The sequence below is a fragment of the Oryza glaberrima genome, chromosome 3, assembly GCF_000147395.1.
Source record: "Oryza glaberrima chromosome 3, OglaRS2, whole genome shotgun sequence".
NCBI classification, from domain to species: Eukaryota; Viridiplantae; Streptophyta; class Magnoliopsida; order Poales; family Poaceae; genus Oryza; species Oryza glaberrima.
The window spans coordinates 32,138,130-32,154,118 of NC_068328.1; the positions used below are offsets into that span (position 1 = coordinate 32,138,130).

At 38.9% G+C, this 15,989-nt stretch overlaps 1 protein-coding gene across 1 annotated transcript; it reads left to right on the top strand.

Moving 5' to 3' along the window:
* Positions 1-5,566: 5,566 nt before the first annotated feature.
* Positions 5,567-15,204, top strand: LOC127765153 (protein argonaute MEL1-like). Its single transcript, XM_052289991.1, is given in 30 exon segments — positions 5,567-5,654; positions 6,055-6,260; positions 6,346-6,495; positions 6,589-6,722; positions 6,813-6,922; positions 6,995-7,101; positions 7,580-7,718; positions 7,796-7,912; positions 8,105-8,194; positions 8,297-8,368; positions 8,635-8,754; positions 8,836-9,001; positions 9,089-9,210; positions 9,334-9,477; positions 9,663-9,802; positions 9,883-9,945; positions 10,025-10,088; positions 10,185-10,197; positions 10,200-10,319; positions 10,423-10,496; positions 10,594-10,688; positions 10,785-10,816; positions 11,256-11,312; positions 11,750-11,875; positions 11,969-12,018; positions 12,104-12,327; positions 12,418-13,219; positions 13,291-13,443; positions 13,683-13,837; positions 14,764-15,204. Coding segments are annotated over 28 exon segments (3,705 nt in total). The 5' UTR covers positions 5,567-5,639; the 3' UTR covers positions 13,683-13,837; positions 14,764-15,204.
* Positions 15,205-15,989: the final 785 nt, after the last annotated feature.

Below are 15,989 nucleotides of genomic sequence, written 5' to 3' on the forward strand. Positions count from 1 at the left end.
CTTGCTAGAGAAGCCTTTTCCTAAAAAGATCTGTTTTTTCCTTCACCCCTTGGGGGATCTTATAAAAAGACAGCATATACAAAGGCACATTGCTAAGGCTGGCATTAATAAGTATCAATCTCCCCCCGATGGACTGCAGCTTGCCTTGCCAGCATCCCAACTTATGTTCCATTTTATTTTCTGCTGTCTTCCAATCTTTGTTAAGCAATCTTTTTTTGTGAATTGGTACCCCTAAGTATCTCATAGGCAAAGTGCCTATTTTACATGTAAAGATCTCACTGTAAACATTTTGCCTCTCAACAGCTTCCCCAATGCAAAAGACCTCACTTTTATTGAAGTTAATTTTTAGGCCAGAGAGTTGTTCAAACAAGCATAGAATGAATTTCAGATTTCTGGCCTGCTCAATATCATCTTTGATCATAAATATAGTGTCATCAGCATATTGTAATATGGTCACCTTGTTATTTTGACTGACTGGCAGACCCTCCACAAGTGAATTGTTTTCAGCTCTTTGCACCAACAAAGTGAGTGCTTCTGCTACTAAATTAAACAGTAGAGGGGAAAGAGGGTCTCCCTGCCTCAAGCCTTTGTGTGTTTTGAAATATGGACCAATCTCATCATTTACTTTGATAGCAACTTTACCCCCTCTCACAACTTTCATAACCCAATCGCACCATTGATCAGGGAACCCTTTCGATTTTAACATTCTATATATGAACACCCAATCAACCTTGTCATAAGCTTTTTCAAAATCTACTTTAAAGAGAATGCCATTCTGTTTTTTGGTATGTAAGGAATTTAAGAGCTCATGTAGAATGACAATTCCTTCCATGATAAATCTGTTTTTCAGAAAGGCTGTTTGATTCCTGGAGATAATGTACATCATGATCCTATCCAGTCTATTCATTAACACTTTGGTAATAATTTTGAAACTCATATTGAGAAGACAAATTGGCCTGAATTTCTGGATCTGTTCAGCATCTTTAGTTTTAGGTATTAAGGTCACAATGCCATAGTTCAATCTTTCCACATCTAGTAGGCCTTTGTGAAAATCATTGACCAATTCCAACAAATCATACTTAATAATGTCCCATAACTTCATATAAAATTCACCAGGGAACCCATCGGGGCGTGGAGCTCTGTTCTTTCTTAATTCAAAAACATCTTTTTTGACCTCATCCATGTAGAAAGGCTTAGTTAACTCCAATCTGTCTTCCTCGAAAACTTGAACCACACCATCCATGTTCAGGGAGCAGGTGTTATTTTTAGTATGACCAAACAGATTCTTGTAGAAATTAGTTATGTATGTCAGCAAATTGTGTTGCCCTGTAATCACATCTTCATCCTGTGTGAGTGAGTAAATCAAGCTTTTCCTTTTTTTTCCATTTGCTTTGGCATGGTAAAACTTGGTATTGCAGTCTCCTTCCAAAACTTCTTTTTCTTTGCATCTTTGAAACCATTTAATTTTCTCTTCTCTAATAAAAAATTTGAGTTGAGCTTCCAACAATTTCCTTTCATTCATAATACTTACATCCACACCTCTTGTTTCAGCCAAAGTATCTATTTCCTCAATCTTATCCAAGATCTCTTTTTTCCTTCTTCTGTATTCACCCTCCCAATTTTTGTTCCAACCTTTCAATTTCTTCCTTAGATACTTCAATCTTTTTTGCCATTTTTCTAAGTTATTACCATGATAAACAGCATACCAAGATTCTTCCACTATTGAAAAAAGATCCTCTCTCAGAAACCAACTTATCTCAAATCTAAACATAGATTGAGGGGGGATTTTTTGTTCTGTTTCCATCAACATGGGTTATGATCAGACATTGCCCTAACCAAAGATCTAACTGAAGTGAAAGGGTAAGTACCTTCCCATTCATTGTTAATAAAAACCATGTTCAATTTTTCCAAAGTGGGAGAATCTTGATTATTACACCAAGTGAATTGTCTCCCACTCATTTGGATTTCTCTCAAATTAGCTTGGTCAATGATGGAATTAAAAATAAAACTCCACTTGGTATATCCACCAGCTTTGTTCTTTTCACTTTCCTTTCTCAGAATGTTGAAATCTCCTCCAACAATCAGAGGGAACTTTTGTGAATAAGTTTCCTTAGCTAGTTCAGTTAAGAAAGCTGCTTTTTGATCATTTTGTGCTGCACCATAAACTGCCATCAACTCCCATACTTTTTTATTATCAACATTTGACAATTTAAGTCTCATATGGAAATTTCCAACAGTTTCTTCTAAAATTTCTAACTTATCACTATCAATTCCCAACAAGATCCCTCCTGATCTGCCAGAGGCAGCCTGCCATCTCCAGGACATGTTCCTTCCTGAACTTAGTTTGTTCAGCATTTCGTCAGAGAAATCCTGCCTAATTGTTTCCAGGATGGCCACAAAGTCCAATTTGTGATCTCTAATCAGGTCTTGCAGATGACCTGTTTTTTCAATACTACCCATCCCCCTAATATTCCAAAATAGACCTTTCATTTCTTTTTCTTAGTAGGTCTACCTCTTTTCTTAGGAACTTTGGGAGTGACCTTGAAAATCTCAAGGTTTCCCTTTCTCTGATTGCGTTTTTTCATGGAAGATTGAACCTGTTTTAACATTAGTTCAATATCATCTAGAGCAGAATTGCCATTGTCAGAAGAGTCATCTTCAGACCAATCATGATCAGTGGAAGTACCATCTACTTCCTTTTTATTAATCTCAAAATTCTGATCATTTTTGCCCTCTTTCAAAAAGAGGTTAATTCTGGCTAATTCCAGATCTTTGATCAGATTCAGATTACTTTTAGCATCCTCTATAGCACATCCTAAGCTAACTCCCAAAATGCTAGCCATGTTGATTAAAGAAACATTTGATTCAGCAACAATTGAGGGGATGTTGTTCTGACCTTTGTTGATAAAAGCGTTCTGAGCTTCTTTTCTTTCAATGGCCATGTCTTGTGGCTTCTTGTCCTCCCTGTCTTTCAGTCTTTTGCTCCTTCTCATCTCCTCCTCTTGACTGTCCAAACCCATTGTATCTTCAGCTAAACTGATGCCCAATCTTTTAGCAAAGCTTCCTTCAGACTCCTGAGAATCCATATAGTCCTCACTGTCCCCCATATGTACTCTTTCACCCTCTTCTTCCAACACAACATTACCAGTCCCACACATCTCTGTACTGATTGAACTGATTGCATATCCTTTATCTTCTGTCTGTCTCAGCTCTTTATCCTGTGTAAGTTGCACCACCTCCTCTTGTGTTGGAGTAGTTTCTTTACTTGTCATGCTTTTTTCCAAACCACTAGCATTTTGCAATCTGACCTCAGCTGCCTGCATTTGATAAGCCAGCGCCCTATCCCTCAGAATCTGTGTGCTTTTAGCTTGGTCACCATCTGATATGATTTCAGAAGTTGGCACATTCACCAATAAATTACCAACATTTGAAACACTTCCACCCAGAACTGTTCCAGCATCATTTTTCTCATCCACTTCCACAATTTGCTTCCCTGATCTCTGCCCTGATTTGTGATTACTCTTTAGCATACCATCAGATCCTCCCTGAACATCCTCAAGAATATTATCATTGAACCAACCATGTTCAATAACTTCATCCAGCTCAAAGCAGGCTTGATATAACAGGCCTTTTGGTGTTGTTAGGTTTAATTTCAGAGGTAAGGGATCAAGCTCCATCATCCCAACCTTGAACCGTATCACATTACTAGCTCTAAAAGCAGCCATGTCCACTTCCATAACAACTCCCAGGTTGGATCCTACCTCATAAAGGGCCTGATAACCTCTCATGACATCAGGGATACCTGTCACCTTAACCCATACAATGTGCATTTTTCCCACTGCATCAGATTCTTGTGTCCATTCTTTAACGCTTACTTGAACATCTGTTCCTTTGACATTGAAATAGTCAAAATTTGAGAGCTCTTCAAACCTTAACTTGTTTGGGAACCTAACCTGGAAAGTCCCATTGGGCATAGCTTTCGCTTTCCATTGCCAATTCCACTTGAATTGCTGGGTGAAACCTTGTTCAAGTTGGGATTCAGTAAGCTCACCACCAAAAACTATAGACACCATCGCCAGTGGATTTGCATGTTCTTTGGTGTAGTCAGATTTAGTGTTCTGGATTAAGATGCAACCTAATCCTGGAGCGCCATAACCAACAAGCTTAGCTACTGGTCTTGGTTGCTTATCAAACAAACAATCCTCCGTTCTATGGGTTGGCTTGGCACAGTTAATGCAAAAAACAGGAACACTGCAATCCCTAGCAAGATGGCCAACACCTTTGCATCTCTGACAGAAAAATCTCTGAGGATTTGGATTGTTACCAGCATGAGGATTGGCTTGCTGTGGTTGTTCTGTCGTCGGAGTCGGTGTCGCAGGCTTCACCTCCTCCTGAATCGGCACCTTGGGTTGAACTGGGCGATACTGCTGCATCACACCACCCTTGGTCGCCATGGCTTGACCTTGAATCTCACCACCACCACCCTGCTGAGGAACTCCACCCCCTTGAGTCTGTGGAGCTTGAGGTCTCCATCCTTCCCCGAAGGTGCGCAACCTCGGATTGAAACGCCCACGCCATCCCCCTCCACCTTGCTGCGCCATCGTCCCCAATCGAGCTCGCACCACCTTCGAGAATCGCCGGGTATCTCCGTGGATTGTGCTCCTCCACTTCGATTCCCCGCCGCCAATCCCCACCCTCGGCCACTCCTCCGGAATCCCTCCACGATTGGTTAGGGTTTCACGCCGCCAGTTCGCTCGAAGGCCTAGATTCGGTCGCACACCCGGAGGTGTTCCACATGGCGATCCAGATGTGCGAGAGGGCTAGGCCTAGAAATCTCACCTCTACAGTACTGGGCTTGGATAGCGGAGTCTAGATTCCCCCCACCATGGGAGCCCACACTCCCCACGGGGTTGACACTTTCCCCATGCCCCTTCGCGCCCTCCTCCAGCCGGGGAGCCCCCTTCGCTCGCGGATGCCCGACGAGGTTCACCCCTGATCCGCTCGCCGCCGGTGGCGCCTCCGGTCGCCGGACGATCGTCTCGTCAATCTTCTTCTTCACTTGGACCATGGTTGAACTCCGTGACTAAATCCGACCAATTTCGTTTTCGTTTTCTGCTTTTTTTATTTTTATTTTGCAAAATTTATGAAAATTTAATTGGTAGTCTTGTCGGGATGTCATTCTCATTCATGATTTTGTACGCTTAGCTTTTATGTAAGAAGCTTATTCCGTGCCAAAAAAAAAAAAGGCAGTCGTCTTCGTTAATAAGATTTCGTGTTCGTGCATGCGTGCTGGCTTATAGACTTCTTGGAGGAACTTTTTTTTTTTTGTCCAATAACGTTTTTTCAGGTGGAATTCTTGCAAGCTCGTTTCATGTTTTGTTTTGTTTTTGGGCTTTGAGTAGTAGTTCCATTTCTTATTTTGTTTTTGGGCTTTTCAAGATGTTTGGTTTCTAATTCCTGACCGGTACCAATATTTAGTTGCTATGGGCTTTCGTGGGCCTTAGAAGAACGCTATATCATCCATCCTTCATGTAAAGTGTCGACGTCGTAGCTACTAAACTTCAACTCCCACCGTCCATTCTTCTCTCCCCATTCCTCAACGCTTCGCCGGCGATTCCCTCTAGGCTCTAGCGTCCGCCATGGATGCCCGCCCTGTAAGTGTCGTACCAGTAGTATAGCAGCGTAGTTCCACCTCTATCGTGACTTGAATGGAGAAGATCAATCTCTATTACCCCTAGTTGATTTAGATTTCGTTACTTTGAGGCATTCTGTTTTTTTTGTTCCGCCTGCATTCATTTCCCCAATCAATCGGCTCGGATAATATGTATACTACTCATAACTTGTACTGAATTACTTAGACGAAACACACTTTGAGTAGTTTGGTGTATTAGTGATGGTTAACTGCTCTGATCTTAAATTACTCTGTTACGTGATGTTCATCTGTCGAGTTCTTGTTAAGTTGCCCTAGTCTAATATCTTCCTTTTTATAAAAAAAATTATGCCTCTCATGTCCAATAGAAAGGCTGTTTATCTTCGTTTTGGATTATGTTACAGGTTTCAATCAATCCTCAGTCAAAATCAAGAGCAACAAATAGGGAAGTACTCAATGAGCTCATCAAGTTGCACGGGAAGACATCTCTTGGTGGCAAATTGCTTGCCTATGATGGAAGAAAGAGTCTCTATACTGCTGGTTCACTCCCTTTTGAATCGGAGGAGTTTGTGGTTAAGCTAATTGATCCCGAAAAGAAGGATAAAGAAAGGTTTGTATGATGCTAGCTAGAGATTTTCGTTCTTATGATTTATGTGTTTTTGCAGTCTCAGATTATTGTTTCTTGTCTTCTGCAGGGCGGAGAGGGAGTACAAGATCACAGTTCGGATTGCTGGCAGAACAGACTTGTACGACCTCCAGCAGTTTTTGCTTGGAAGACAGAGGGATATGCCCCAAGAAACCATTCAAGTTCTTTATATTGTCCTAAGGGAGTCACCATCTTGGAAGTATGATTTCTTTCTTGTGTTTGTTTTGACTTTTGCTTGATTATTTACTGACGGGTACTAATAATGCTGTATCGATAACTACTTGTTCTGCAGTTATGTCACAGTGTCCAGATCCTTCTTCTCTACCCAGTTTGGTCACCGGGGTGACATTGGTGAGGGACTTGAGTGTTGGAAAGGTTACTATCAGAGCCTGCGCCCAACACAGATGGGCCTTTCGCTGAATATAGGTACTTCCCTGTCAGTTATTGTTTATCAGTTTTCGCTGAAAGGAAGTGATCTTTTTAGATACTAACTACTGTTCGGTATGCTCCATTCAGATATATCTGCAACATCCTTCTTTAAACCTGTGACAGTGATCCAATTTGTGGAGGAGTTCTTGAACATGTGTGACACCTCAAGACCTTTGTCAGACCGGGATCGTGTGAAGGTAATATTTCTACTGATGGAATTCATAAAATCATGCGATACTGATCCTAACTCATTTTTTCATGATTTTCAGATAAAGAAAGCATTACGTGGGGTTCGCATTGAAACAAACCACCAAGAGGACCAAATCAGAAGATACAAGATAACAGGGATTACCCCCATTCCTATGAACCAGCTGATGTACTTATCTTTCCTCTGCTTCTGCTATAAATATCTTTTTGTTTACATGCGTTAAGCAAAAGCAAATCAATGTAGATCAATGTAGATTGTTGATGGTATATTTGAAATGTCTTTGTTTATGGATCTTGGGCATGGTAGTACATTTATTGTTTGTGGACATGTGATAGAAACATTTTAATCCTTTTAAAAGGGTTATGCCTTAGATATCAATGTATGCGCCTTTGATATCCATACTGTCAATGCTGTTAAATGTCCTTCAATGTGCCTTTGATATCTATAAATGCTGTTAAATGTCCTTCAATGTTCAACTGAATTGATGTGTAAAGGATGAAGTGCACATTATTTTACTATCCTGAGTATAGCAGTGCTTTGTCATACTTTTTTAGGACCTGCATTTTGTTGTCATGCTTGTTCACTGTTTTATAGCATGAACATAACTTGTTTTTCTCCAAAATTATGACTGGTTTGATGCTGTTAGATTTCATGTTGATGATAATGGGACAAGGATGACGGTTGTTCAGTACTTCTGGGATAGGTACAATTACAGACTGAAGTATGCTTCTTGGCCCTGCCTACAGTCTGGCAGTGATTCTCGTCCTGTATACTTTCCTATGGAGGTATTGATTCATCATCCATTTACTCTACCTGAATTGTGCATGTTGTGTGAAGTTTGTTCACGCAAATGTGGTTGCAGGTCTGCAAGATTGTAGAAGGGCAGAGGTACTCCAAGAAGCTTAACGACAAACAAGTGACCAACATCCTTAGAGCAACCTGTCAACGCCCCCAGCAGAGGGAACAGAGCATTCATGAGGTACAATACCATGTAGATGCAGAGCCAAACTTTTTATGCTTTTGGATTTTAGCTCACATTTGAATGGCCTTTTATTTCTGCACATTTCTTAGAATAACATATCCGTAGAACATAAGGATATTTTATTTCTTGATGAGATAATGAAGATACTAATCATATATTTGTATTGACTTCCATTTCATCTTCTATCAGATGGTTCTCCACAACAAGTATACAGAGGATAGGTTTGCTCAGGAGTTCGGCATCAAGGTCTGCCATGACCTAGTCTCTGTTCCAGCCCATGTGCTGTCTCCACCCATGTTACTATGCTTTATTCCATTTCTTTTGTTCGTATTGTTTAAACTTCTTGGAATTTTTAACAACCATAATCTTTGCGCTTTTCAGTTGAAGTATCATGATTCTGAAAGGGAGAAAACTTGTGCACCCAGTGTTGGACAGTGGAACATGATTAACAAGGTGATGCCTTGCTTTATTATTACAACTCAGTTTCTCTCTCAAGTTAATTTTGTATTGCCTTTGTTTGAAAGTGAATTCATGGGATACTCGCTTAACTTCTTTATGAATTGCCCAATAGCTTTATTTTTTGTTGGAGAGTATCTGAAAATGACAACCCGGTACTGAAACATAATTGCAGAAACTGTAAAGATACAAACTACTGAGCCAACATAATTCACTTGCTGATGTGCTTAAAGGGAGGCACTAATACTTGCTAATTTTTTCAGAAAATGATCAATGGAGGAACTGTGGATAACTGGACATATCTGAGTTTTTCACGAATGCGTCCACAGGAGGTACAAAGGTTCTGTGGCAGTCTGATTCAGATGTGTAATGCCACTGGAATGGTAACTCCTGCATAGTTACAATGCTATTAAAGCAGTTAAATTATTATATGTGCTGCAATTAACTTTGACTTGACCCTGTAGTCTTTCAATCCAAGACCAGTTGTGGATGTCCGGTCATCAAATCCTAACAATATAGAGAATGTTCTGAGGGATGTTCACAGGAGAACATCAGAACTGCTAGTCAGAGAGGGAAACGGAAGCTTGCAGCTTTTAATTGTAATTCTGCCTGACGTTAGTGGTTCTTATGGTATGTATATTGTTGGTTGGGTAATCTAAACGTTTCCATTCCCTGAATTTTTTATTAAAAAGTCGTAAATATGCATGATTTTTGCAGGGAAAATTATAAGGGTCTGTGAGACTGACCTTGGCATTGTATCTCAATGTTGTTTGCCAAGGCATGCCAGCAGGCCGAACAAGCAATATTTGGAAAATGTTGCACTCAAAATCAATGTCAATGTCAAGGTCTGTAAATTTGCTGGGTTTGTAGTTTTTTTTCCCTAGAAGTATACCAATTCTGTAGACTTTATCTTGTGCTTTTAGTACTCCCCCAGAAGTATGACAATTCTGTGCCATAACCAGGTCGGAGGGCGCAACATAGTTCTTGAGCAAGCCTTTATCCACAATGGCATACCATTTGTGTCAGAAGTCCCAACAATCATCTTTGGCGCTGATGTCACACACTCTCCACCTGGAGAGGACTCTGCATCATCTATGCTGCGGTTAGTACCTTCCTAGCTAACGGTTATTCAATTCATTACTTGATCTGTTTGATGTTGTCCTACAATATAAGATCATGGGCTATCCTGTGCATAACTTGATGCAATAGATGAACTATCTTTTTCTTCCCAAAGTTTATTGCTTTTCAGATACAAACTTTACTGTTATTTTTTTTTTTTGTGTTCATGTAGGTTGTGGCATCAATGGATTGGCCTGAAATCACCAAATACCGAGGTCTGGTCTCTGCTCAACCACATAGACAGGAGATAATAGAAGATCTCTTTAGTGTTGATAAAGGTCCAGTGAAGGTTGTAAATGGTGGGATGATCAGGTAAATTTGTGGTCAATCTGGTATTGCAATTGTATATTATCGTAGTTTCATCTAGGAACTGACCATGCTCTTGTTTACAGGGATTTACTTATCGCATTCCGCAAGAAGACTGGCAGAAGGCCTGAGAGGATAATCTTCTATAGGTATGTCCTGCAAATTCTGTTCTGTTCAGTGGTATGTCCAGTTAAATGAAATTTGTTGAGTGGTCATTCTCCTCTGCAGAGATGGTGTAAGTGAAGGTCAGTTCAGCCACGTGCTTCTTCATGAAATGGATGCCATCAGAAAGGTGAGCTTCGCATCATGATACATCTCTCTGTGTCATCTATTCTGGACAAGCCAATTTCATTGTTGTTTTCTGAGTTTAATCCTTTTGCATTGCAAGGCTTGTGCATCTTTGGAGAGGGATATCTACCACCTGTCACATATGTAGTAGTCCAGAAAAGGCATCACACAAGGTTTTTCCCAGAGGTTCATGGGAGGCGAGACATGACTGACAAGAGCGGAAACATCCTTCCGGGTCAGTGTTCTTGTTGGTTGCTACTGAGAACATACATCTGCTACTTCATCAGGCATTTGATGATTGGATATATTGTTGTGTTCTGTTTCTTTTGGTCCTGCAGGAACTTTCATGGACCGTCAGATTTTCCATCCTACAGAGTTCGATTTCCACCTGTGTAGCCATGCTGGCATACAGGTAAACCCATGCTGGAAACTGTTTGCAGATTGCACAAATTTTTCCAGCCAACAAAATATTTTCAGTTAATGTGTGCTGTTGACATTCCTTTTCTCAGGGTACTAGCAGGCCAACTCATTACCATGTCCTTTATGATGAGAACCATTTTACAGCTGATGCACTTCAGTCCCTGACCAACAATCTTTGCTATACGTAAGTTCATTTCTCTCTGTCTCCGCTTAGTTGCTGAGCTCCGTTAGTCTTTCGGGTGCGTCAACTCCGATAATTCCTACTGTTGGCAAAATGCAGCTATGCGCGATGCACCCGTGCAGTGTCTGTGGGTGAGTCTTCTTTTCTTGCATCTTTGTTTCTCATTTCTGCATTAGTTTGCTTAGCTTTGTATACCTCCTTTTCAAATCTGGTGCATTCATCCATGGATAGCTCCTTTTCCTATCTGTGCAATTTAGCATGTTCTAAATTTGGGTCTTTTTACTGTATGTAATGTACCTCCATTCATCATGTGATCTTGCTTTTAAAGTGAATTGAAACTACTGTTATTTGCTTGTCAAGCACCATCAATGTCATCATGTTAAATGTCCCTTAACATCTGCTTTCCAAATCTGCTGCATCTGCATTTATATCCTATAGTTTTGCATGTGATTCTCCCATGTTACTTTCTACATACTAGCAGTTGAACTGCAGAGATTCCTTTCTATGTAATTCTCCTGTTCTCTGTTGCATTTATCCACCGATGTAGTGCTTATTTTCTTTTCTGTGCAGTCCCACCAGCCTACTATGCTTATCTTGCTGCATTCCGCGGGCATTGCCATGTGGAAGGTCAGTGTTTTTGTTGTTTATGTTACTGAGAGCATTCACTATTGCAATCTCTGTGGTTTTTGTGACATTGTTGTATCAATGCATCTTCTCTTTTCCTGTGAGCATGGAAAAGTATATACTGAAGTTATAGGTTATTGTGAACTCTGAATTATACATGTTCTCAACTACATAAAAACACTTATTAGCATGTTTTGGAATTAGATCTTAGTCTTCTGTAATGCATTTTAATTCATAATGTGATTCACATTTTCATTTACTCTAATGCTCCTCATTTCACCTGTAATCTGTTTCTCCATGTTTATTTGAATTTTCATCATTTTACTTTTGATGCGATCACGTTTTCTGGATCTAGCAGATATAATTATTTAATTTATTATCTTATTCAGATGCTATTAACCTGTTTTGACTGACAGGGTACTTATCTTCTTTATGTGTAGTCCAACCTTCTGTTGACGGATGTGTTGCTGCATCCTCTGGCAGTAACGGGAAGATAGCTTTACACAGGGAGGAGCCTATAAAGCTTGTGAAGGACATTTCTTCTGAGAATAAAATTAATCCTAATGGTTAATTTTTTTTGTTCTCTTTTTTGTTCTCATACTCAGATACTCATGATAAAATGTCTTTCTGACCCTGTACTGCTTGCTTTGCTCATGCAGTCCAGATACTCGAGGCTGAATGCTGCAATGAGTCTACCACAACTCTTCAGGTAATCAAGTGTTTATTTTCCTGTGTTTATTTTTTCAGGATATAGTCACATGTTTAATCAGGGTACTAAATTTCATGCCTGGCAGGCTCTTGTGCGAATCAATGATTATCCAACAATTTGTGTGGATATTAAGCTTGATACTTCACTAGAAGAATTGGTTTCTTTGTCATTTGAGAAACAAGGGGTTTTCCTGTCTGATTATTATGTCTATTGCAACGGTAGGATGATTACTGACAGTTGTGCATTTGAATCCGTGAAAGCAAGCAAAGCTATCATATGCTTAATCATGCCGCGTCTTCGAGGCGGAATGTACGTATGTTTTCAACTTTTCTTACATTTACTGTAACAATTGTTCTTTTCTTTTGCTATTCTGTGATTAATATAAAATTTTAAATGCAGGATGAATGATTTAGATTGCATTCCTCTTGAGGATTATATCCGTGGTCTTGGCGACGAGCTATTTGAGGTTGTTCATATACCACCTGATTTACAAGTTCCAAGTTACCCCAAGTTCCTTGCTTCTTTGGGTTTCCCCGGAAGATCAATTATTCTTCAAATCCTTCTTTTGATGGGTGGCATTCATTCAACTCACTGTTTGCCAAGTTTCTCAATTTCTGACCTTGTTTACTACCCTCATCTTCAATGCGTTGATCTTACGAAAGATATCAGAACAAAGCTTGTGTGGTTTAGTATGGATCGTTATGCACTTAATTTACAAGATCTAGCAAAGATTGTTACCCAATTTTTTAGGTATAACGCAGACAAAGTGGCTGCAAAGCTATCAGATATCCATGAGCTAAGGTCTGGCTTGGGCGAACTACCTCTTTTTGTTAAAGCATTTGTTAATGATCTGAAGAAACCAAGTAGTTGGTCTGGTTTAAGTCCCAAATGGAGAAGCTTTTATTCCAAGCACTCAGGTCTGCGTTCAACCTGTGGAAGAGTGAACTTCATCTTTTCACTTGATTTCCATACAGATTACATGACCCCAGTTGATCATAAAAACTTCATTAGTAAAATGGGTTATCTAAAAGATAATTGGTTGGAAATTGCACTCGAGTGCCCTGCAATGAAGGATGTCATATTTTTTCCTTTTCTCGATTCTTCAACTGGAAAGGTGACAACAAAAGTATATATGGTAAAGTCTGTTGCTTCCTGGCTAGACTTTGCAAGAATATTCCTGAAGCATTGCAGAAAAGGCCTGGTAAAATACTGACTTGATGTCTGTTTAATCTCTTTCTCTTAATGAATCTAATATATTGTTTTATTTGATAGTGTACTGATAAGGAAGCTGAAGCTATTTTATGTGTTCTGTTCTGGAGAATAATTATTATTGCACAATTCAAGCTTTTTGAGGATTATCAGCCAGCAAAAACTGAGAAGGATGGATCGAGCTTAACTATGGACGAAATATTGGATCCTCGTTAGGTACAATTTTCTGTTTTTCACACATGAACTAAGATCTTTAAAATGTGTCAATCTATTATAAGTGAATGCTACTTTGTAGTCACAAGAAAGGAGGGGAGTAAAAATGATGGGATCAAATTTGTTTTGTTGCCCTTATATAACTTGGAATATTTGTCTTCTGCAATTATATGCTTTTCAGGAAGAAGTTTTAGCTTACACCACTAACATTAATCTTCCACTTGATTTCGTTTTTTGTGCAGTGGAATATGTGTTGAAGTTGGAGGAGAACACTAATGTACGTGATGCCACCGAATTTCTTCCTATGGTCCGAGGGCATTGCCGCACCCTTGAGGACCAAAGAGACTCTCCAAGGCCGAGTTCAACATCTAGGTTTTCCCTTCCTCTCCTTGTTAAGGTCAGTAAAATTATCCCAATACCACAGCTGGAGACAGGATTGAATTATTGGGTCGATTCTATATGGGGACGGTTTCAAATTAAACGTGTAATAATTCTTGATGATAGTAAATGTTTTGCGTTAAACGTATGTGCATTATTTTGCATGTCGCATACTCACAGAACATGAAGAGATATATGGATTGTAGTTGTATTTTATCATATCACAAGAGTAAATGGAAAATGTGGGTGAGATATAATCTTGATTATGTACCTTCCAAATGTACCTTTCGGTTTATTAGCTTCATTTAGAGCGTAATTCTATCATGGAAATTCATTTAATTAATACTCTGTAGGTATATACTGATACACCAAAAATTAGAGAAAACTGAAACTTAGTAAGTTTATTAATCAAGAACTCAAGATGTTGTGATGCTCACTATCAAATGTCAGTGGAGGTAGCCAACTGGGGTGTTTATATTTCGTTAGAATTTATTATCATGAAATGTTTCTGCTGGAAGAGTTTATATTTTCCGATGCCACCTTTCACTGTAAAGCTAAAAAAGTCTTGCTGATGTGCATTTTACATGTCACTTTGCTGGGAAGTAATGGATAGAGTGGATATAATAGCATGCTGAGAAGTTCTATTTCTGACATGTTCAGTTTTAGTAAGTTTATTAATCAAGAACTCAAGATGTTGTGATGCTCACTATCAAATGTCAGTGGAGGTAGCCAACTGGGGTGTTTATATTTCGTTAGAATTTATTATCATGAAATGTTTCTGCTGGAAGAGTTTATATTTCCGATGCCACCTTTCACTGTAAAGCTAAAAAAGTCTTGTTGATGTGCATTTTACATGTCACTTTGCTGGGAAGTAATGGATAGAGTGGATATAATAGCCATGCTGAGAAGTTCTATTTCTGACATGTTCAGTTTTTTTCTGTTCAGCGAAAAAGGACGGCATGAGAGGAATTCAGTGTGGCACAGCTGATCCTAGAGGATAAAAAATCAAGCGATGTTTGCATATTGAGAATTTGGGATAAATTAATTCTCCTTTTGTCTGTTTATTATCAGTCCTAGGTCTGTCACTATGTAACCTGATGTAATTGATGCTTCTTTTTCTTCTATCAATTAATCAAAAACTATCAAGGTCTGAAAAACAAGACCTTTGGTAGAGGCAACGAAGACAGTTCCTCCAGCCTCAAACTGCATAATTGCTATGGACTTGCAGTGGTGGTTCATATTGTTTCTAAGAGTTTTTTTTTTGTGTTATTTTGTGCCTAGATATGACTATGATTAGTTGGCTTATGAACCATGTCATGGATATCTATAAATACTGGGAAGATTTTGCCAAATTTTTCAATAAATTTAAGGCTTAGTTCTTTTTGTGTGTTATGTACGAGTACTTATGTTCCTTGTTGATAATAACTGCCATAGGGTTTTTTTTCTCCCATTTACCAACTTCTATCCTCTCATTTTCTATGCGCATGCTTTATAATTGCTAAGTTTATTCGGTCTAAATTAAAAAACATCAGTTAAAAGGTAGTCTAAAGCGAAACATTAGTAATAAAATATGATCTAAAATGAAATTTACTAGATCTCTTAAGCCCTATGTTAACATTGTTTTATCAACTATATTCGTTAGGAAAAATAAAATTTCCTCTCTTAGCCATATAAGCACATATGGTTAGATGTAAATGGTAAATCCTCAAAGACGGTAAAAATCCCCTTGAAATAACTAAATATAATATTTTTTTTCTATTTTACAAAGTCTAATTTAATATGCCCTCCGTTTCATATTATAAGTCGTTTGACTTTTTTCCTAGTCAAGTTTGACCAAGTTTATAGAAAAATATATTAGTATTTTGAACGCAAAACAAACATATTATCAAAATATATTCAATGTTAGATTTTATGAAACTAGTTTGGTATTTTAAATGTTGCTAAATTTTTCTATAAATTTGGTCAAACTTGACTAGGAGAAAAGTCAAATGAATTATAATATAAAATGGAGGGAGTACTTGCTAACCTTATTTTACATACAGTCGCATCCTTTTGGGGACGGCTGATACGCGGCCGCACGGGGAGGCGCGCGCGCGATCAGTCACCCCCTTCCTCTAGTCTCTCTGTATCCAATCTACTACTTTTATACGTATGTATATACTATATATACA